Raw genomic sequence first — 23,632 nt, 5'->3', positions numbered from 1 at the left:
AAATGAAAGAAGTCATTTAGTGCAGTTGTTCTGGAATACCGCGAAGCATATCCCAAAGATGATTTGGATTCAAATTAATCCCAGTTTAAATATAAATACCTTGCTTTCTCTAAATTAGTTCATGATTTTAGTTACCTTTTAGAAAGACTCACATTTCAATAGTTGTGATTATTCTGATGACTATTTTTCTGCTGCCAAGTCTTCAAGCATTCAAGCATTTTTTTTAATATTGTTTTTATTTGTTTGCTGCTACCTTTTTTGTGTTAGTTTCAACTAGTTCATGTAAAACTTTCTTGCTAAGATGCATTATGAAGTTTGTTTAAAAAACAGGACTTAAATAGGAAAATGCTGTTTTTATGTTTCTGTTCAACCAAAACATTTTGTTTTATTTAATTACTTTATTTTAGCTTTTTTCTATGCAAAACTGTCAATCTTTCTCACTATTTATTTTTAACTTTGTGTCCAATTTGAAATGTATGTGTTTATTCTGCTTTAGAAACAGAAACTAAATATTTTTAGATGTAGTGGCAGCCAAGTTAGTGGATGCATTAATATTATTATATTTATTATAAATGTTTTTTTTTTATCTGTTTTGTAATTCAAGGAGACGACTTTTGTAAATCTTTCTGTTATTTTGTATTTGACCAGCAGAGGGCGCAAAGTCTAAAAAATTGCAGAGGTTTCCAAGCAAATTAAATGAGAACAGTCACTACGTTACGTACGTTACAACAAACACACACAAATAAAACTCAGTTTTCGCTTTCAAGGATATGAATCGTTGGCTTAATACATTTGTTTAAATTTTGTGAAACAGTATTGAGTTTTAGTGTAACTTTTGGCCAAAGTCTTTTGACTCATTTTAGCAAAAGGAGGTCTGCAATTTTACTACTTTGCATATGTTTGTTGCTAATAGAATGGAAATCTATTTTTGTCCATCTTTGGTGTTTTTAAAGTTAAAGGTTACAGTTTAGAGGCGGTTCAACTCTTTTTCAAACCATCAAGTCAAAGTTACCACTGCAGAAATGTTATAGTTGGCCTTTTCTACAAGCTGTGCTGGAAAACTGGATAGATTTTGTTTGAGGTTAAGAGTGTGAAATATTATGTTGAGAGGCCTGACATGCCCAACCCATAACATTCTTCATTCCAAGAGGCTGGACAAAGGTTCTATTAGCTTTTTATTGCTTCACTGTCTGGAAGGAAATCCTGCTTCATATTCATGCTGGAACTTTTTGTGATGTGAGAAAGCTTTTTTCTGGGAAATCTAGTGCTCTTGGAGATGTTTATATCTAAGTTTTGGTTTTGGAAATGGGAAAGCGTGGTTTCATTTGTGAAGGCTGAGGAAAATTGATGATGCTCTCTTGGGTGTTTTCATTTTCAACTCAATTTGACCTGCTGTGGCCTTCTTCTGTGTTTTCACACACTGATTAATTTGGAGTTTACTCCATACAAGACTAAATCAAGTTCACATATCCAAGTTAGTTTCAAGAAAATCTAATCAAAATGTGCACCCTAATTTTAATAATCGTTATAGGACAGCAATGAAAATGCTAAACATTGTCCACCAACACTATCAAACAGAGTATCCAGTGATAGCACAAAGCAGAATCGAATGATCCAAATGAATCAGGACTTTCTGGCTTGTTATGGATTTGAGGTTTTTGGAGCACACTTGAAATATTTCTCTTAATTTAGATCAGACCCTTGCATAACTGTTATAGTGATTTTTGATCCTTCTGACACAAAATAGATACAGATAAAGCTGTGAGCTGTGCCGTATGGCCTGCAGGCTCTACCCACCGTGACAGCTACATGCCCCTCACTTTCCTCTTCCTCCATGAGTTTAAATATAGTTGGTCCTGTTATTTTTATTTTATTTTTTTTGTTTAATTTCAAGATGGTGACCTAATCCCAAGGTCATAGGTTTACAATATGTCGGTTGTGGTTGTAGACTTCACCTGGCGGCATTTGTGTGATATTTGTGAAGATTACTTTACAAAAGTTTTTTTTTTTCTGTATTGCGTAAAAATTGTGAAAATCAAATTTTACACTTAGCCATAAAGTGGTCACCAAGTCATAGGTCCTGTGGCCATCCCATAATAATTCCAAAACTTAATTTGGATGTCCCAACATGTGTGTTTTAGTTTTGTTGGTGGATTTTGTCTTTTTTTTCACCAAGATTTTGGCCCCATTCTTTTTTTGACAGATCCACACACAGTGATGTCATCATTTAACCATGTGAAAAAATTACTTTCACCAGGGACAAGTTATGTTCAAATTTTGGTGTGTTTTTGCTCAAAGGATCAGTAAAAAATAATTACAATCTGGTCTTTGCAGACCAGGAGTGCTGTGGGACATATTATTTTATTATTGAAAAAAAGAAAATTAAATTTCTCCCCCACCAGATGAAAAACATTTTAAGATTAAAACCACTTTTGCGTGGAAAATTAAGTTTCCATCTTAAATTCTGTGCAAACCAGCACTGGTAACCGCCAAAACAGCAGATGAGCTGCAGGAAAAGGATGGACAACTCGACAGGCTTTTATTTTGAAACTGGGTCACACAGTTACAACGATGTCCTCTCAAAAGTGCGCACACATTTGTGTGCTTAAGGCATTAAACTGCAAGTTCCAGACATTACTGCAGCAGCAGCCATAATGGGGACAATGTTCTGGCCCTTTAATTTCATTCATGTGAGGGGAGATGGAGGCGAGCCAGCTCTTTTGTTTGAAACAGTCATCTGTCTCTGACTGCTGCAACTCAGCACAGGGAAAAGAAATCCTGAGACGACTTAGCACACAACGTAAACATCCTGAACACATGGCAAAACACAGAGCCGGAAACTAACCAGGAAAAAAGGGGTGCTGCTTGAATGATTCGATGTGGAAGTGTCCGTGGCCTCTGGTCATGCATGCCGTCTCACCCCCTGCCTCCTCTCTGTGGTTGGTACAGTCCAGATACATGTCACAGGCATTTAAATGAGGAAGATCAGCTCCAGAGGTAGCTAGTGCGGCGACAGCTGGCCTGGACCAGGAGGCAGACAGCAGAGGGAGGATGTGAGGGGGAGTTCATGGACCTCTTGGACCAGCTCTCTGTATGTATGACAGGGACAGATTAGAGTGACCCTGTGAGTGCAGTGATGTGCAAAAGTGTGAGTGGATTTTCCCAGTTTTGAGAGCATGAAGTGTTTCTTTCTGGGTTTCAGTCCATCTATCCCGTCTGTAGTGTTTGACTGATAATGAGAGGACAGCAGTCGGGATGCTATCTCCCTGCCAGGACGCCGTCCCTATCCTTCCCTCTCCTCTCTCTGTTTGTCCTCCATTGGTCCTGCTAGTTTCTGGTTAACGCAATCTCTGGAGAAACAGGTATGTTGCTCCATCCTCATCTCCCGCAAAAACGCCTTCTAACTCATCCTCTTTTCTTTTTATTTTTTTTCCATCTCCTCTTCTGTCCCCTTCACAGCAACAACCCCTGAGCAGAAACCGGGTTGATTGATCGCTCCATACTTGCATTCTCGTGCATTTTTGAGAGCAAGTGCTAAACGGTGCAATCCTAAGATTGATAGTTTGTGTAGCAGCTGGCTCAGAAGAGATGGATGAAAAGAAAAAATCGAGAGGAGGAAAAAGGATGTGTAGTTCACGCAGCTGCAGAGATGAAAAGCATCTCTGAGCTCAGGACGACTTTCATCACTCATCTTTTTTAGATGTTCAAATGAAAACCCGTGGAAGATGTAGCAGGAGGAGTAAGAACCATCAGAAGTTGCTTCAGTCTTAGCAATTAGGATCTATAAGAAAAATATCTTGACAATGTTTTATTTTGAAGTTCAGGAACCCCTGATTATTTTTCTAATATCACTGTAAATGTATAGATTCTTCTGAAGCATTCAAAATGGATCATAAAATCTATGAGCGGTCTGATCTGTATTTTTGGAGTCCTCTGATATGTTTTTTGTAGAAAAATACAGGGAGGCTTCCACGACTTTGATGCTTTTCCTGTAAAATTAAAGAGAAAATAGTCAGTGAATGCAATCTTTGATCGCCTGATGGGTTGTAGAGATAAAAACTAAATATTTTGGATGCATTTATAACTTTTTTTTATATGAACAATGTTTATTACCTCATTCTGACCTGTAGCTAAACTTCCACAGGAAGTCCTTTGACCTCTGGATGAACTCTGACCCCGACAACGTTCCTCCTAAAGTCTGAGCAGGGACTCCCCATGCTCTGTAGTGTCACTGAATTATGCATGAAGTCCACTGAAATCTGACTCAGTGTGACTTTATTTTGTTAACACGAGAGCTTAAAAGATGGAGATGCAGCAGAGCCTCACTCGTGTTGCTTCAACTTAAGCCTCCTTCCTCAGTCCAGCCTCTTTCCATGAGAAACACCCTCATGCATTAATTTCTGAGTGTTTTGCTCTGCAGCAACCGTGAGGGGGTGAGATGTTACGTAACCAGAGATGCTCCTGATCCAAATATAGCATCCATTAGGGGATTAGCCCTGGGTCTGGAAGCTTTGGCCAGGTCCAGCCTTTCTGTGGCCCGTTGAGGGTATCTTGTGCCAGCAGTCATCGTCTGCCCTCCGCACCAGAATCCATTCATCAAAGCAATTTAATGCAACCCAGACCGACAGCAGAGAGGCCGTTTTCACAGGATGCAGAGTTGACCCTCTCTTTGTAGATCTGGCAGACTTTGTGGTCAAACCGGGACAAATGGTAGTTTGGTTTTCTCAGCACTGACATTTGTTTGAAAAGTTAGTTTTCCCCCTGAAACTTTTTAGTCCTGCAAGCACAGATGGATGCGCGGGCAGAGAAAAGTCTGAGCTTCTAATGAATTGACTGACTTTATGAATGCCTTGATTGTAATAGTTCAGCAACTTGTAAAAGAGTTTCCCAAAGACATCTGATTATTTTCTAAATAGATGTCTCCCAGTATATAAAACTCATTTAAAACAGAAAAAGGTGAACAATGGGGGGAAAAATAGCATTAAATTTATGTCAACACACTTAAAAAGAGCAATTTAATAGTCTTTTAATTTTTTGTGCTAAAATAATTACTTTGTTTCAAATTAAACGATAAGGAATTTTATTGAAAGTGCTATTTTTTTTAATCTAAAAGTTTATTATTTAGCAAAGTATTTTAAGATTTCACATCTTAATTTTTTAGCTGTTGAGAAAGTATTTTAACGGGGTAAAAAGTAAAGTGATTTATGTGTCACCTGCAAAGCTACAAATTAATTATGATGCCCAAAAAAATCTTTGCACTTCAACATTTTTTTGTTTTTAATCCAAACAATGTGAAATTAATTAGAGCTGCTTCCGTTTGGATCTAATAGTTCAATAAGTAGTTTGAAGAAAACGCAAAATTTAAATGTACAATTTGAGAAAGTACTTTCAAACTTTAGTGAGCAAATTCTGAGGATAAAAAATGTTCTTTAATGAATCTTATGGACCTGAAAAAGGAGTGATAGCAAAAGTTGCAGATAGATTGACCTGCAGACACACCCAGCTGAAAGAAACTAACCGCTGGTTGATCAAACCTCTGATGTCTTCTATTGTTGGGTGTCTCTTTTTGGCGGCTGAGATAGGATCGTTTCTCCTGAGCCTCGGCCAATGGATGGTCTTCTGAGTAGTTTTGACCGTTTGTTTTATTGCCCTCCATCTCAAGCATCTTTAACTGAAAGACTACCACCCTAACTGCAGAAAGACCCTCACCCAATACAAAACCCATCCCACCTTCACCAGCCTCAGCATTTTCAACTTTTGTCATCTGCTTTGGCTCTTAAATTTGCTCAGCCGCTGCATCCTCAAAGACCTGTCTGTTCAGTGAGGTAGGTGTGTTTGCAAATGTTCTGCAATGAGAGGATAAGCTGATAATTGTGACTTCTGGAGGAAAAATTGAGCTTTTAGTCTGAATCCTTTGGTATCCACCCCTTCATGGCTGAACTCAGAGAGGACCCATGTTGGGAGCATTCTCACAGGAAAGGGCTGCAGGACTGCTTAGTATTTTGGGATTTACTGGAACTAGTGTTGACGTATATCTACTGAACATTAGTGTTTCGGCTGTATCTTTATGTCTGCTTTGATACTGAACTGACAGGAAGCTAAGATGAGCTTGAGGGTTTTGTTGGATCAGACCAAAGGAGCAAAAATAGGTTTTGTCCAAACCAGAGATGCTGCTTTGTGGAAGGGGGCGGGTCATCATATGTGGCTTTAAAGATAAAACCCTGCCAGTTTAATCCTGGGCTCATCCAGCAGTCTTGTTTCATCTGTTTGGATACAATAAACCTTCTCTAAAGATTGCAAAAAAAAAATAATTTACACTATTCCTTATCTATAGGTACAATTTCAAATGCTGAAGTTATCCTGTTTATGTTAAGACTTTCTTTTAAAGATGAAAATCATGATTTAGGTGCTTTTGACATTTTCTCTTGACATTTTTCTCGTGATGAAGGTCTTATTTCTGGGTATTTCTGTACTCAAATTATTGTGAATCAGGAGCAGATGGAAAAATGTCCCTTGTAAAAGCTTGTATATGTCCATGCACGTCTTCATTTTCCTTGTCTGAGCTGGCTTATGGCTCAAAACTGTACGGCTAGATAGCTCCAATATTGTACGCCTTTTTTGTTGCACTGGTAATGTTAGATTGGGATTGTGAGGGGATGTAAGCTAGAGGGAGAGAGTGTAAGCAAGGGGATGATGGGAAATGAGGGCAGGTTTACTCCATTCCAACTCTGTGAATTTCTAATGAACTCCTGCTGCTCTGCAGAAAATGTGTCTCAGAAAACAACAGTTTTTTTTAATATTCACCTAAAACTTGCAGGAACTGGGATTCCTGCCTCTCTTCCTTATCCAATACAGAGTACAGTCATTAACCCTTATTTTGTGTTTGGATCCAAATTTACCAATTTTTAGCAAGTGTGAAATTTTTCACTCAAACGCAATATAAAGGAGATTACATTTATTTTTTTCTGTCAACTGTCTGTTCTAAATTTTAGAGTTTGTGCAGAAATTACCTGAAAAAACTGAGAATGATTGACTAAACATGCAGAATACGTTCTCCTTTGAGCTGCTTGTAGGCCCAGTGACTGTTCCAACAGTACAATCCTCCTGTGTCCGTGGTGCATTAAGTGTGATGTGTTTGGATTATGTAAGAGCCATTGTTTTGTGCAGAGGGACATTTTTTTTACCATCTCTTTTCTTCTTGGAAACATTTAGTCTGCAGCCTCGACTGTGTTAGAATGAGGAGCTTCATCAGCCGCTCGCTCTGCGGTAGGCCTGAGTCCACACGCTCAGACAGGAAGAGTCAAACCATTCAGACTTCAGGTGTCATCAGAGCCTCTTTCTCTGACCTCCTCTGACTGTGGTCTAAAAATACTGAAGACACTGACATTCTAGTATGCGAAAGATAAAATATTTAGCAGGATGTTGAATATTTTAGAGGCAAGTGCAACGTTTCACGGCAAAAGATATCGATTTTAAAACATATCAGGGGGGACTGCAGTGAAAAGGACACAGTTTAGGGTGTCCAATGCATTTCTATTTTTGCAATGTTACTCATATACAGTCACTTTGGAAATTAATTGTTTTTAATTATTGTTGCTATTTTAAGAATTAAAGGATTACTCAGTTCTATCTACAAACCCAGTCGGTAAAATCTGACCTTTTAAAGAGCCGTCAATAAAGACAAATTGAAATTTTTAAGCTAATATATATATATAAATTGACCAATGTTTTTCAAAAATCATGAACACTTTGTGTAGAGATTCCAAACATGCTTTTTCCAGTAAAAAAAATCCAAATTATGACAAAATGTTAATTCACAGCTACATTTTTACAAGTTTAACTTCATTAATATTAAGGAACAAACTTCAATAAGGGTTATTTTGGTGTTTTTTATTTTTTTCAATTTTTTTTCTTCAAGTTGACAGTGCTTAGACTAATAATATAAACTCAGTGTTCCACTAATTTAAAAAGCATAGAGTTGAAGTGGTAGCATTGACCTCCAAACCTACATTGAGAGAAAGATGCTTCAGTTCAGTACATACTTGAACCAAAAAATGTGTCTTTTGGCTGCTAGACTACATTTGACTGATTATTTTTAACACAAAATATTCTTCACATTTGTTCAAATTGTTCTGGTTTATCAAAACCTATGGGACCTGCTGAAATTCTCTAATTAAGTGTTCTGAAGATGGAAGCTGTCCATGATCGTTTAGATAAAGGATGTCCTTGATCGGTTGATGCACAACAACGATCATTGTGATTCTCTGAAAGTTTTTGTCTCTTATTAAGGAGAACAGTTTTTAATTACAGTTCAAGCAGTTACAGTTAATCTGCATGTCTAATCCCTAAAAACTACAGAATTATACACAGTGTGATTCTTCTGTTTGCCTCTTTTCATTTTCTTTTCATTTTATTTTAATGATCACACCTATTTCTTTTGATTGTTTCTTGGCTTGCCTTACCTTTAATCTAACATGTATTTGTGAAAATTCTGAAGGCAAATGAAGTACACAGACTTTAGAGAATATCTTGTACTGAAACAGAAGCTTTAAGAGTCCAGCTGCTGACTGAACTGTTTTCTGTCTCCAGCCTAACAAAAACCTGCAATGCAATCAATATGCGTCTGACCTGAAAACTGATGTCGATTTCAACATTATTGCTGCTTTAAAAGAGCTGATTTCACCGTCGGATTCACTGAACCGAAAATATGAAAACAAGTATTTTGCAAACACCGAGGATCCTCTGGGTTAAGGATTAAAGTCTTGGAGATACATTAAGATCCTACTGGCTCAAAGATTCTTGGTTGATCTCCATGCACTTCATGCTATTAACAAGTTTCATTCATTTTGTTGTTTCTCCTCAGCCGTTGATCTCCGTGGTCCTCGCCGCCTCCTAACTTCCCAGCATTCCTTGCCTGGGATCCCAGTCGCCTTGAAACAATCCATTGACCTGCGCACATCCATGGACGGGAAGTACAAGGAGATAGCTGAGGTCAGAACTCAGTCTATTTGAGAAATGTGTGTTTTTATTCATCATCTGCAGCTTCCATTCTCTTCGTCTGTTTTTAGGAGCTGTTCTCTCGCAGCCTGGCAGAGAGCGAGATGAGGAGCGCTCCTTATGAGTTTCCTGAGGACAGTCCCATCGAGCAGCTGGAGGAGAAACGTCACCGTCTGGAGCGGCAGATCAGTCAGGATATCAAGTAAGTGCCAGAGAGCAGAGAGGCGGATGATGGATGCACCAACACAGGTGACTGAGATCACAGCCTGGCTCAGCAGGGGTGGCATCAAGCGGATGTGATCCTCTCTGTCTCCAGGTTTGAACCTGACATCCTCCTGCGAGCTAAACAGGAGTTCATGAAGACTGACAGTGCCACGGATCTCGAGTGAGTCTCAATCAGATTCATTTTTATTAAACTTGTGTGTGAGTATGCTCATTGAGTTGTCATTAGATACATGAAAGAGCAGAGCCAGGCTCCCGACCAGCAGGAGCGAGATCTGACTCAGGAGGGAGAATACCAGAGAGTCGCCATCTCTGGAGAGGAGAAATGTGGGGTAAGATAAAACAGCTTTTCCCTTTTTCCTGATGCTTTTATTACCACTTTGTTTCATTCAACTGTTGGTTTCTCAGGTTCCATTCACAGATTTGTTGGATGCGGCCAAATGTGTGGTGAAAGCTCTGTTCATCAGGCAGAAGTACATGGGTCTGTCACTGCAGGCGTTCTGCAGAACCACCACTCGTTACCTGCAGGAGCTGAGCGAGAGGCCTCTGGACTTCGATGCCTACGAGGAAGAGTTTCCAGAGACGACTGTCACTGCAAGTAAGTCTGCTGTGTTTGTTCCCTCAAAAACTGTCTTCAGAAGACTTTCGACTAGACGTGTCCAAAGTCTGGCCTGTGGGCCAAATTCAAGCTCCTTTCAGAAAATCAATACTATCTGGCCCCAACAATTCTAAAACATGTGTCAGTTTTGTTTGTTTTTTTATTCTAGTTGGATAAATTAAGCTATAAGCCATTAAAAACTTGTAACAACACTATTGAGCAACTCTTCTGATGTTTTTTTGTCCATTTTTAAAATGTCAGCAGTACATAAAACAGAAAAGTTGACAGTAAGGGACACTTACAGACATATGGAAATATGTGGAAATATATGGAAATATTAAACTACTGTGTCTACCTTGTGTCCCAAGAGACTGTAGCTATTTTCAGAGAGTTCAATGTAGAGAGATGTGCTAATTACAACAAGGAAACAACCAATGAATAGCATAACATTGAGAAAATGATGAATTTTGGTTAAAAAAATCATATTCATACTATATTTATCATGTCATTGCAATAAAATGCTAATTTAATAGTCCATTTGTATTGAAAGTTTTTGAAATATGTAAAATTTGGCTTGAAATGAGTATTTCGTTATTCAAATTAGGAGCAGGTGGAAAAATGTCATTAAAAAAATTGTGACACAGAAAAAACGCTGGGGTGGGCCACGCGCTCCTGCTATTCTGACCGAATCCATGCTCATATTTGTTTTTCTTGTCTGAGTTGACATCTGGCCCAAAACTGTACAGCTGGATAGCTCCGTTATATCTCAACATTTTTGTTGCACTGAATGGTAGGTTGTGGGCTATGAGGGGCTATAAGCTAGCTTGAGAGTGCAAAAATAATAACTTTGTTAACGAGAGGGCTACCAGGGGCGTTGTTGCTCTGTGCCAAAAGTTCTGCCCACAAATTAAAGGTGACTTTCTAATAACCACCTGCTGCTCTGCAGAAACTATATCCTAGAAAACAACGAATGATTTTTTTTTTTATTTTAGCTAAAAAAAAACAAAAAAGCATAACCATGATTAATAGATCACTTGGAACACTTTTAAGTTAGATAAAAAAGGATCAAAGTGGGCCTTTAAGTTTGAATCCAAAAGCAAAAAACATTTAAAAGGCAAAATTTTGAATTTGAAGCTGAATTTCTTCAAGTGTGGTCTTTGTTTCATATTTATCAGATAATCTTGGTTGTGCATTTCATTCTCATTCTTGCATTTTTCTCAAACAAAGGTTTTCTTTAATTAGAGAAAAAGTTATACTTCCAAAAGTTTATGTTGGTGCACACTTGTATTTTCACAGAGGAACAGTAAACCTGCTGGGTTTAAACAGTACATTGGCACACAAAGAGAACATGTTGAATGAACTCCCGTTTGGAAAATCAGTCCTTGTTTTCCCCTCAAAGTGTTGCTGTGCTGAAACTTTATTGACACTGGAGGTTGAAAGGAGTCATACGAGTTAACAGGAGTGAAAACTATGAAAAATTCCATATCTGACATCCTGCTGATATCTGGATCGTGTTATTCTTATGATACAATTTACGCCAGCGCACCCACTCGTTTCACAACCCACAATCTGTCGCACACCCCTGAGCAGGCTGTTGAAGAGAGACTCTACAAGTGTACCTATGTGTGCCCATGACACACTTCAAAATTCTGCTTCTTGAACAGACGCCACCGTGCACCCGCCAGTTTCCAAAACGCACCCATACGACAACCTGAACCCCGCCAGCATGCCCCCGGATTTGGGCTACGGCTGCAAGATGGTGAACGGCGTCATGCATGTGTACACCAAGAGGAACTTCATGGAGAAGTGAGACTTTAGTGACAACTGCTGGCACATGCATGCGTGATTTGAGTCAGTTCACACTTTTTGTGGGCAGAAAGGATAAAAAGAGAGTTCATTGTTCCACACAGGAGCACAGAATTGGACCTTCCATATCCAGACCTGCAGGAGTACATTGCTGACATGAACGTCATGATGGCGCTGATTATCAACGGACCTGTGTAAGACCTTTTACTGGTGTTTGGTTTGGACTCAGAAAAGAAATTCACTGTGTTGATTTTAAGAAACTTTGGAAAGCTGAACATGATGTTCTTGGTACCTTTCCAACAGAAAGTCCTTCTGTTATCGCCGTCTACAATATCTGAGCTCAAAGTTCCAGATGCACATTCTACTGAATGAAATGAAAGAGCTGGCAGCCCAGAAGAAAGTCCCACACCGAGACTTTTACAATATCCGTAAGGTGAACTTGAGAGAATCTTCTAAACTACCCATAATTATCCCATTTCTCTAAAATTGTTCAGAAACTGACGTTCGTTCTCTTGTCCCCTTAAAGGTTGACACTCACATTCATGCTTCATCGTGCATGAATCAGAAACATCTCCTACGTTTTATCAAAAGAGCCATGAAGAAGTATCCCAAAGATATCGTGCACGTGGAGAAGGGCAAAGGCCAGACGCTCATGGAGGTGTTTGAGAGTATGAACCTGACAGCCTTCGACCTGAGTGTTGACACGCTGGACATGCATGCAGTGAGTAACACTCTCCAACTTGGTTCTAATGAGCTACAAAAACATAGTCTGACTCGACTGTTGATGTTTTGCAGGACCGTAACACCTTTCATAGATTTGACAAGTTCAATGCCAAGTACAACCCCATCGGCGAGTCCATCCTGAGAGAGATCTTCATTAAAACTGACAACTACATCGAAGGGAAATACTTTGGTCATATCGTCAAGGTCTGTTGTCACATTTATTTAAACAACCCACTGGCGCCCTCTTGTGAATGTTTCTGATAATTCCTCTCAGGAGGTGATGGCTGACCTGGAGGAGAGCAAATACCAGAACGTAGAGCTCAGGTTGTCCATCTACGGGCGCTCTGGAGACGAGTGGGACAAACTGGCCATGTGGGCCGTCAAACATGGAGTCTACTCAGACAACGTGCGCTGGCTTGTGCAAGTGCCAAGACTTTTGTGAGTTCAAATAAACATGTCAAACGACTTTCAAATATTAGTTCTGAGATGTCAATAATTTCTCTTCTGATATTTCACTTTTTTATTAAATACAGTTACATTGTTTAACTCTGTTCAAAGTGATGTCTACCACACAAAGAAACAGCTGTCCAACTTCCAGGAGATGCTGGAAAACATATTCAAGCCTCTGTTTGAAGTCACCGTCAACCCCAGCAGCCACCCAGAGCTCCACCTCTTCCTTCAACACGTATGACATAATCAGTGTGCAGGCGCACAGATTTAGCTGTTTTGTTGTCGGTCATCAGCAGATATTGTGGGTTTTGCTCCTGTCCTGCATGCAGGTTGTTGGTCTGGACAGTGTGGATGATGAATCAAAGCCAGAGCAGCACATCTTCAACCTGGACAGTCCACTACCCGCCAACTGGACAGAGGAAGACAACCCGCCCTACTCCTACTACCTCTACTACATGTATGCAAACATGACTGTGCTCAATCACCTACGCAGGTACGTTTACAACACCAATAAATCCACAAAACCGCTTAGTGCTGACTTCAGCTTTGATCTTTATAATTCTAGTGCACTTTTGAGATGGAAGGTCTTTTATGGTCTGCGCCCTCAGACGGAGCCCATAAGGCAATAAACACTGGGTTCAATCAAATGTAGACTACCCACTGATCAGGCTATAAAACTAACAGAACTATGACTCACCAAACCGAACGAAAACTTAGCATCTAAAGGCACAGCGTCACTTTGTTTTGTGTTCTAACAACAACTATCACAAATGTAGGTCCAGAAAGGGTTTATTTAGGATACAGTAAAAACAAACTTTTATCACATAAAAACATAAAAAAGTCTATTTTAGTCACAACCTTTGACGTCTATGAAGGTCAACAGACAGGTTAATAAACAAACACAAACATGGACTTTTCCCTGCATGTTAACAAAGTTAGAATTTAAGATTTAAATCAAAAATGACAATGAAAATTTAATTTATTTTGCTTAATATGTGAAAAACAAAAATTTCAATCTTAAAACTGTTGGAAAAATTAAACCTGGATGTTTTCTTCATATTTTTTATTTAATTTAATTTTTTTTTTTAACTTTACTTTTTTTATTTTCCATCTGGTTTTAACAATTTTAACAAATATTGAACATCCTGGGTTTTTTTTATGACAAATGCATTTTATTTAGCAACAAAATGATTTAAATTACCAAGTTAGCAGTAAGCACTTTTTATATATTTTAATGTATTATTTATTCTTTTTAGTAGTAAGTTTTTACCATGGGTTGTTTTAAGGTATGAGTATCGCACTGATAAGGAAGCAATTTCTTTGTAACTTTGTGATCTTATTATTTTTAGTTTTTACCAATGTATAATGATGTCTACTGTTTCAGGCTAAAACAAAAGAAAAAATAATTTTAATTAGAATATGTCAGTTTTCAGAAACTACTGTATGCTTTCATGATTTTATTAAAAAATAAAATTTACAATATCATTTAACTTTTACTTTATCTTTATCAGGCTGTTTTTACAGTAAGAAAAAAATCATTGCTTAATGACTGTAAAACAAAAATGTCACATTTGTTTGTTTCAGTTGGAGATAACCTTCACAATCCTGAGATAAAATGAGCCTGCAGCCTCATCCTGTCTGTCTTTCTGTCCAGGCAGCGTGGGTTTCACACGCTCGTCCTCCGTCCTCACTGTGGGGAAGCAGGGCCCATCCATCACCTGGTGTCTGGTTTCATGCTGTCAGAGAACATCTCCCACGGGCTGCTGCTCAGGAAGGTATGAGGCCAGAATCTAGCACAGTTTTAGTTTTTGTTCTCAAAGACATTGTTATGTTTTGCCCTCGTGTGAAATCCCTTTTTCCTTGGTTGTTCTTCTCTGACGCTGCAGGCTCCTGTGCTGCAGTATCTGTATTACTTGGCTCAGATCGGCATCGCCATGTCTCCTCTCAGCAATAACAGTCTATTCCTCAGCTACCACCGCAACCCTCTGCCAGAGTACCTGTCCAGGGGGCTGATGGTCTCTCTGTCTACAGATGATCCTCTGCAGTTCCACTTTACCAAGGTCAGCCAAACAGATGTGAAGCAGATTAACCCTAAATGTTCTTTTAGATGTCAAAAGTGAGAACATTTTATACTATCACTCTTTTTATCTTAAACCAAATGAGAATCTGGAGCTTTTCTTTCATGATGGATGAATAATAATGAGAAAATGAAGCCAAAAGTTGAATTTCTGAGCATTACTTTTATTTTCAATATTTATTTTATTTTGTTGTTGATGTTTGATACTTTATTTATATTAAGGTTTTTTTAATAATATAAAATGATCTACATTTCTACATTTTTAATCAACTTTGATACTTGATCTGCAAATACTATGATGAATAGTGCTATATCTACTTATATAGTCATGTGATTTATCGTTACTAAAGGATTCTTAATGACCTGAGTCTGTGTTGGTAAGGTATTAATATCTGATTTTAGGTTATGAACCAGATATTGATAACGCATGCTAAGAAAATGGTTAGGTAGAGCCGGGGTGGGAATATATACATTTCCTTCCTACCACTTCCTTTCAAGCAATGTATTATTTGATAGTTATCCTGTTTGACATGTCTTATGGATGTAAACCTCTGTTGATTGGCTGTGTTACATGGGCATTATTCTTTTAATTACTTGAAATAATCCACTTCAACTGTAAACTAATGTAAACTAATCTGATCTGGAATCAGAACCAGACACAAAAATCCCGTTTGTTGCACCCATAATGTCAGGTTAGGGCTAAATAACATGTTGAGTCATTGCAGATATCTTTCAGATGATAGTTTGTTATTTTACTGTTATTTCTAACTCTAAGAAGTGGCTGATGGTCCAGTTATTAAATTAAAGCGAGGTTTGGCTCTCTCCTGATCAAACATGATGATTTGAGAGCATCATTTCTAATATAAACATAATGACTTTTCAGCTAAATGTCTTGTTTCTGTCTTGTAGGAGCCGTTGATGGAGGAGTACAGCATTGCTGCCCAGGTGTGGAAGCTGAGCTCCTGTGACATGTGTGAGCTGGCCAGAAACAGCGTGTTGATGAGCGGATTCTCTCACAAGGTATCAGCCATCAGAAGAATTCCTAAATATTCAGTTTTTTATTTTTTTTTAATCCCTAACCAACGTTTGTTTGTGACTCAGGCGAAGAGCTACTGGCTTGGCCCCAACTACATCAAGGAAGGCCGGGAGAGCAACGACATCCGACGCTCCAATGTTCCTGACATCCGCGTGGCGTACCGCTACGAGACTATGTGTGAGGAGCTGAATTTAATCACGCAGGCCATTCGCACCGATGAACTGGAGACCATTGAGGAGGAGGGGGCTCTGTGTATGGGGGCGGTGCATGCGGAGAAGTGAGCATGCAGCAGAAAGCCAAACACATTCCCCTCCTGTGGTGTTTTCAGGACTTTATGTTTTTTTTTTTATTTATTTAAATGCAGATGTTCATTTGTGGGAGAGGATTTGACAAAGTCAAACTGTCAAATTTTATTTGTGTAAGCCAATTATATTGAAAATAAATGTATATCTATATTTATATCAAAATGTAATTAGGTCTAATTTGATTATTTATTTGAAATTATAGAATAATTATTGCTAGAAGACTGCATCTTCTATTTGTTGTAGTTCAGTTTGGGGAGGCTCCTTCAGGGCGGTAGTTTTTTTTTTTTTTTAATTGAACCTTTATTTATCTAGACAAAACTTAAGATTTATCCCAATATTTTCATTTTCAACTAATTGAAACGACAAGACGTTCAGTAAATCACCAGAATGGACAAACTAGCATTTGCATACAGCGAAAGCTAAAAGATGCGACCATTGCATCATGGGAGTGACCACATTTTTTGGAACATCAATAATGGAATTGAACATCACTTCACACTTCATTTATTCGCAGTTTTTGTCAGTTCAAATTGCTGTTTTTGTTTCCAGGGGGGACAGCGCACAAAGGTACATTACAGGTGACCTAAAGAAAGTACTTTTAAGCAGTGGAGGAGCTAAAACATTTTATTTCAAGGGGTGGGGGGGCAGAAGACTTTGGAAGAGTGGCAAAAGAGAATGGCGAATTGAAGGCCATTAAATCGGTTTTATTTATTTAATACTTCTTTAGCATTTGCGATGCTGAAAGAAGCTTTTTTTAGTCTCTGCCAATAATGATACTAATGTTGACACCAAAATTGAGAAGCCAATGGGGGGGCAGAGCTTTATGCTGGAGGGGCAGCTGATCCTCACTGTAGCTCCGCCCCTGTTTTAGGTAATAAAAAAGCACAGTGTGGATTGCTCTACAAAAGAAAAAGTTGAGACTGATGCATCACTTTGAAGCACCTTAAGGTTTTTTGAAAGACTTTAAGACATGTTGACAATTTAAATGCATGGTGTTTATTTATTCATTTATTTTTCTGTTATTTTTTGTTTGTTTGTTTGTTTGTTTTTTAAGTGCATTTTTAGCCCTGACAATAGTAAAAAAAAATAACTGTTCTAAAAGTGAAGTGCATGTTTGATTGAAATAAAAAAAAAAATCTAACATTTTTACAGAATGTTTAAAAGTGATAAGAGCTAAAAGTCCCACTCCAACTGCATTTTTATCCATTGTAAAATAGAGTATTTTTTATTTTAGATTTTTCAATTTTCATTGGAGTGGATCTTTAGTGTATTTCTTATGAATTGTGGCTACAAAACTTAACTTTGAACTGAAATGACCCAAAAAAAGACATAAATGGTCTTTCAGGCCTCTGTAAAGCAATCTTACAGTTAGTCCAACAGATTGATTCAACTATGTTCATGGATATATGAAAGTCACATTCATATAAGTTCATGCAGCGATGCTCAAAAATAAAGCCCTAAAAGCTTTGACAAAATGAAAAATGTAAGGTCATGCACTAAACTCGAAGGATCAACAAGACTTTTAGGGGGATTTTAGAACTGAGACTTATTGCTTACATAAAAATACCAGAACCCATCTGAAAGGTATGACTTTGAAAAAAGCAAACGTGCTTCCCAGCACCAGCCGGTGCCTCTATAATGTAGTGTCTCCAATGCAGCACCGAGATCTAGGAGGAGATTTAACAGAATTTCTTCATCTTACATGAGAATATTACAGTCAGAGATGTTCTTGTGCTTTTATCCAACCAATCACAATAAGACAACTGAGAAACGCTGGAATGTGTGTCTTCGGGTGTTTGCTTCCTCTTATGGGCCCACACTGTATTTGATCTGTGTGGTCTGCTTGTTTTATGCTGGAACATATCTTTTAAAATGTATTTTATGGCTCTGTTATGTTTATTATTTTGGCATTTATTTTGAGTTAAACTGTAGTTTGCTACATGGGGAATGGCTGGACCTGAATGCAAACAGTTGAGAAAAAAATTGACAACTTAATTTATCTGATTTCATTTTGGGCTTAAATTAGCCCATTGATTTAGTAGAAGAGTTTAGTTAACATGAAATATGTAAAACATATATGTGTTTTGTTTTATAAAGATGTTGGGGATTCTCAGACGCTCTGACACTCATGCGGAGATAGCCAGTACATACAAGACTTTCTTGCACATCATGTACCTACAGCTGTCTTTCTTCCTCCATTCTTTGCTCCGACGGGGCTTTCCATTGTGGTGCAGAAAGGTAGTTTTTCACTAAACCTGTAGTTAAAAATGTACATAAACACACAGATTTTTGTTACTTCTTCCAGATGGTAAATCAAGTGAAACAAATCCAGTTGAAGTACAGTTTTTGCTTTAAAAAATGTATTTGAATGTGTTACATTTTGGACAAAATCATAATACGTTTTTATTTGATATAACATGTTAAAGCCTCAAATTCAAAATGTTTAAATGAAGTCATTCTAAAGAATAATGCTTGATGACTCTCTGGACATGAACAGCTGCTGTTAAATATCTCAATATTGATGATTAAAGTCAGCAATTTCACCTCATTATAACATCATAGACTTATTTTTGAGAAATAAATTGAGTGGATTTGACAGTTTGGAGTCCACACTGCTGGATTATAGAGACATGGAGCTTTAGGGCTGTTTTTCTTTGGCTCCATAACACTGGGTGACTCGCTCATCTTTTATTCAATGTGACGTGGATGATAGGCAAGGGCATGTAAGATCCACTTTCTTTTGTGGTTAAAATATTTTTTTTTACATAATACCAAAGTCATGAGATCATTCCAAGCTTACATCGTATTAAAAGTCAACCACAGTAACTTTAGATCTTAACTGTTTAACTTAATTAAACATGTGACGACTAAAAAAAATACTTTTATTAATTTGTTAACAGAGATTTTTTTGGAAAGCACACATTCAGAAGTATAATTTTGTTTTTAAAAAGTTAAGTTCAGGTTTTATTATCACTCAAAATGATGGAAAAAGCGCTACTAATATTTTGTCTGCAGCTCTAATTTCCCTGCAAATTAAAATGTTCACATAAAGCAACGCTTTTTCACTTGAAGTGATTATAAAACAGTGAAGAGGGCTTACATTTAAAAAGAAAGCATATTTTGTGAGATGTCTTGATATTCTCCTCAGTGCCTCATGTTAGAAAAAAGATCTTGATCCTCTGTATTACATGTGATAACTAGTTTTTGCAGTCATTTGATGAACTCTGAGGCTGCATGACGGCATGTCAGTAGAGTCTGTTTTTGTGCAAATAATTCCTATTTCAGGACAGTCTTTTTTTTTTTTTTTTTTTTTTTTTTGCTGGAATTCTGACAGTTTGCTATTTGTTTTCACGCAGCCATATCAAAAATGCATTTGCTTCAGAGTGAAAGCACAGTCAGCTAAATTTGCTTTTCATTTTTCATTATTGAAACTGTTCTGAAACCACAAAGAAATCCTCCCAAAAATGTGCTTGTGCTGTTTGTGAAATACTGTGTATTTGTGTCTGACAAACGAAATAATAAATAAATGAATTTATTGTTAGAGTGCTCCTATTTTTTGTTACAGGTCATAAAAAAATAAATAGTTATTAAATTAAAAGTGTAATTAAAATTTTGCGTTGTTGCTAGGCAGAACTGGAGAGATGTCTGTGGGATTTTGAAAAAAGTATGTGACACATCGTGTCTTCCTCTGTAGGTTGAAGTAAAAAAAAAATAGGGGCTCATTTAGACAGAAATGCAAAGTAAAATGAATCAAACTAAAAACATTTTTTTTTTAAAGGCATCAGCTTATCTCTGTTTTTCTCTACACAGACTGACACTTTGATTCTTTATCATCAATTCAGTTTTTTTTTTTTTCTTGGATGCCAGAAGCTTCTCTCTAAAGTTAACGTTCCACCATTTTAATCACATTCTACCTAATTCAATATACTTATATTTACTCTGTAACAAATTCATGAAATGTTAAGAAGTAAATATCTTGTGATCTGTTCAGGGTACAACAATGAAAACTTCAATTTAGGAGCGTGAGACAAATCCAGTTCAGAGAAAAGAGACAAAGAGACTGTGGCACGAAGATTACCCAACAGCTTTAATAATGTCATATCCATTTAAAGCAATTGAAGGAAGATGCCTGGTGCATCATGGGATTTACAGCTGCATGCTGGGCCTACAGCTGCATAGTGTACGGCTGAGCAACATTTGTCCACTAAAATTATTTTAAAAAGTTATAAGCCGTCTAAAACACAGTGCTGAATGTTTTATTACTTTTAATTAATTTTATGTCTCTTTAGTTTTTTGTATAGTTTGAAGATTTCACATAGAAGCATCTATTAATGAAGTTTTGTCTTAATTTATTTTTTTTTTAATAGAATAAATCTACACATACATTTGAAGGAAAATGGTGAGTTTTTTTTTTAATAGTTTATTCAAACATGTTAATTTATACATACACAGTGGCTATATGTTACAGTTGCATCTGTATTTGCACAATTGACAATGGGTATACTATGTCTTATCTACATGTTTGAAAAGTGGCAGACAGAAGCATTGCTTATTAAAGCCTGCCCCTTAATTTATTTTAGCAGACATTCACATTTCTGACATCAATAATCATAAATAAAGCTTTATCACAATATTCTTATACACATAACTTTACAATATGTGTAATAAAATCATCATAATATTTATAAACATAGTATTATTTTAACACATTTACACATTTTTTGTCTTTCCTTTAGCATGGCGTTTTGTCTACTTTTGGATCTATTCAATGTATGCTGTTATGATAGATAGATCAGGAATTTTTGTATTTTGTCCATGTGATACATTTATAACTTTTTTTAAACAAGTATATATTACTGCATTGTTTTTGTTCCAAACCCAGATTATTCCACAATTTTACCCCACATACTGACACACAGAATTCTCTCCTTTTTGTATGTATGATAAGTTGTTTAAATTTTCCTGTCCCACGTAGATTATGGGACAGGAAAATTTAAACAACTTATGATTTTTTTATAAGTTATTTATAATATAATGTAATCAACTAAACAGAAAACTTTTACTTTCTCCATGTATATGTTATTTTAAAAGGTTTTTATTAATACATTCAATTGATCTTTTTGTTTATGGTTTCTTGAGAATGTTATCCTGGAAAAAAGAAAAAAATCCTGGTCATTTTTCATAGAATAAGAACAATAATACAAAAACGTTTTTTTTTTATTTTCCCAGTAAGTGGTTGAATGAAGCCATTTACTGTAAAAATAATCAGATTACCTTTTTTAAATTATGACAATAAAATCTTATCAAATGACCAAGTTCAAAAGTGTATACACCCTAGTGACTTTGTTCAGAAAACAAACACAAAAGGGTTTGCATAGCAGTTAAAGGTAACCATCCTCACCTGTGACTCGTTTACCTGTAATTAGTGTGTGTGACCAAAAAGTCTTGATTCTGGACTCCCAACAGGCAACCAGAGAGCATTCAAAAGGCATATGTAATTATTACCGGGACATTAATACTGTAGAACATGTCATACTGAAATTAAAGCAAAGTGAAGAACTGAAAATTTGGTGGAACATTTATGAAATTTTAGGAAATAAGCACAGTTTTGTGTATGTATTTCAGCTTACAAAAAAGACAGATGGGGAGAATATGCTAGGACATGTCTTTTTTGCTGTTGATGAGTAAGAGTCACATTAACTTGGGACCATCACGTTGAAATCCAGGAGAGTTGCAGCAAGTTGTCTGGTGGTCCTAAATGGGCTCCTGTTAGAACTGATCTGATAGGTTTGACCAGAGAGGCACCACTGTACATATGGCAGACAACAAATAAGGAGTTTTCATGTTAAAAAAAAAAAAAAGCAATTTAGATATTTTCCTTTTAATACTGATTCCAATGGAATTGCTTTGACATTAACCCACCAAAAGGTTGTTTTTTAATTATGTTTATTTGGATTGAATCTACAGTAAGTATTTAACTTATAAAATCATACATTGTAATTTTTTTTTCTTTTTTGCAATTTTAACAAACATTTTTCTGAAGAAGAATCTGTAAACTTGCAGGACTGGCCTCAATGTTTTTGTTTGTAGCCAACACACTGGTCAATCCAATAAATGCTTAGTCATCAAGTCTTTAAATGACTAAGGGGTTTGTCAAATCAATGATTTATCAAGTTGTAAAACCTATAAGATTCTAACAGAAACAGCTGAGTCACCCTTTGCAGAAAAGTGTTTGGTCTCTTTAGATTGTCCAGTTGGTGCTGCAGCTACAAGTTTATTTTATAACATTTCATTCTGGCATCTGTTGCCATTTGGGTCAGATCATAAACATTGTTTTATCCTTTTGAACTTTTGATAGAGCATTTTCTTCTTTATTCTAACATTTATGACTAACTATATCACTGCTTTCCTTCACTACGTGCTCTTTGACTCCACAGGTGAACAACGGCTCAGTGTAGCATTACCTGGTTAATTGCACAACCGTGTGCTTTATCGGCAAACATTATTGCTGCTCCTATCTGCTTATATCATGCTTTAGCCTCAGATGACTCTGCTCTTTCATCATGACACAGCAAAATTTTAATGATGTCAGCAATCCTGTTTTTAAAAAAATATGGTTTTATTTGATTATGTGGGGTAAAGTCCCAGAAAGCAAAGATCAACATGGAATTACAACCCTAAACAAATATTATCATTCATATTGAATTGTCACAAGTGGGGGAGCCTTTTACTGTAAATTTAAAGAATGGATTCTTAGATTAAGAAATATATTTCCAAGATTAATGGAAATTTGGATATAAATAGCTCAAGTTTTTAACAAAGATGTTATTGTTTTAGGATCTATTATGCAAAATCTTATCAGAACTGTAATCAAGATTTATAAAAGGGCACAGTACAACAATAATAGTCATAAATGACTTCAATGGATTTTGTGAGGAGCAACTTTTTACAACCTTTTTTTTTATTCTTTCAAATATGTTTGATGTTAAAGTTTGACAAACACGTTTAAAGTAGATTAAAAAAAAATTAATGCACATTTTTTTCTGCCTTCTTTGGAAAAAAAAGCTGTTTTTCTTTAAGTGTCAAGCTCATTTTTTAATAAAGTAAATACAAATGAAAGTTCAATTAAAGACAAAAGCATAGAAATGGAAAAACTGCAAAATTAAAAAGACAGCACTTGTACAATAAGTCACATTTTTAAGAAAAATGTGCATTTGTGCTTTTAGTTTGTTATGATTTATTGTTGTTGGGTAAAGCAAATCAGTGAATAACTTGAAATAGAGTGAAGATTGAAAAGTTTAATTTATAAAAATAATTATTTGATTTTACATGTGCGAATGATTAACCAAAGACAGCCTTCTTTCAAGTTTTCTTATTATTTTCTATGAATTTTTACCATGTTGGAAAAGTTATGACTA

General features: G+C 36.6%; 1 protein-coding gene across 4 annotated transcripts in view; it reads left to right on the top strand.

The window, feature by feature from the left end:
- Nucleotides 1-19,757, top strand: part of ampd2b (adenosine monophosphate deaminase 2b) — a 22,300-nt gene extending 2,543 nt beyond the window's left edge. The window contains exons 1-18 of one of the 4 annotated variants that reach the window (XM_036212684.1): nt 2,912-3,091; nt 3,203-3,362; nt 8,864-8,991; nt 9,069-9,199; nt 9,314-9,382; nt 9,449-9,551; nt 9,628-9,817; nt 11,482-11,623; nt 11,728-11,817; nt 11,927-12,056; nt 12,150-12,344; nt 12,419-12,550; nt 12,621-12,784; nt 12,905-13,031; nt 13,126-13,289; nt 14,451-14,571; nt 14,683-14,856; nt 15,783-19,757. In XM_036212684.1, the coding sequence (XP_036068577.1) occupies nt 8,962-8,991; nt 9,069-9,199; nt 9,314-9,382; nt 9,449-9,551; nt 9,628-9,817; nt 11,482-11,623; nt 11,728-11,817; nt 11,927-12,056; nt 12,150-12,344; nt 12,419-12,550; nt 12,621-12,784; nt 12,905-13,031; nt 13,126-13,289; nt 14,451-14,571; nt 14,683-14,856; nt 15,783-16,190 (2,370 nt within the window). In that variant the 5' untranslated portion in view covers nt 2,912-3,091; nt 3,203-3,362; nt 8,864-8,961 and the 3' untranslated portion in view covers nt 16,191-19,757. Of the gene's footprint in view, nt 1-2,911; nt 3,363-8,863; nt 8,992-9,068; nt 9,200-9,313; nt 9,383-9,448; nt 9,552-9,627; nt 9,818-11,481; nt 11,624-11,727; nt 11,818-11,926; nt 12,057-12,149; nt 12,345-12,418; nt 12,551-12,620; nt 12,785-12,904; nt 13,032-13,125; nt 13,290-14,450; nt 14,572-14,682; nt 14,857-15,782 lie in introns of those variants that run through there. The other 3 variants (XM_024293555.2, XM_036212683.1, XM_036212682.1) reach the window with 3 other exon arrangements.
- The last annotated feature ends 3,875 nt before the right edge of the window (nt 19,758-23,632 follow it).

Source organism: Oryzias melastigma, linkage group LG7 (genome assembly GCF_002922805.2).
Source record: "Oryzias melastigma strain HK-1 linkage group LG7, ASM292280v2, whole genome shotgun sequence".
NCBI lineage: Eukaryota > Metazoa > Chordata > Actinopteri > Beloniformes > Adrianichthyidae > Oryzias > Oryzias melastigma.
This window is presented reverse-complemented; position numbering and strand designations above follow the sequence as displayed.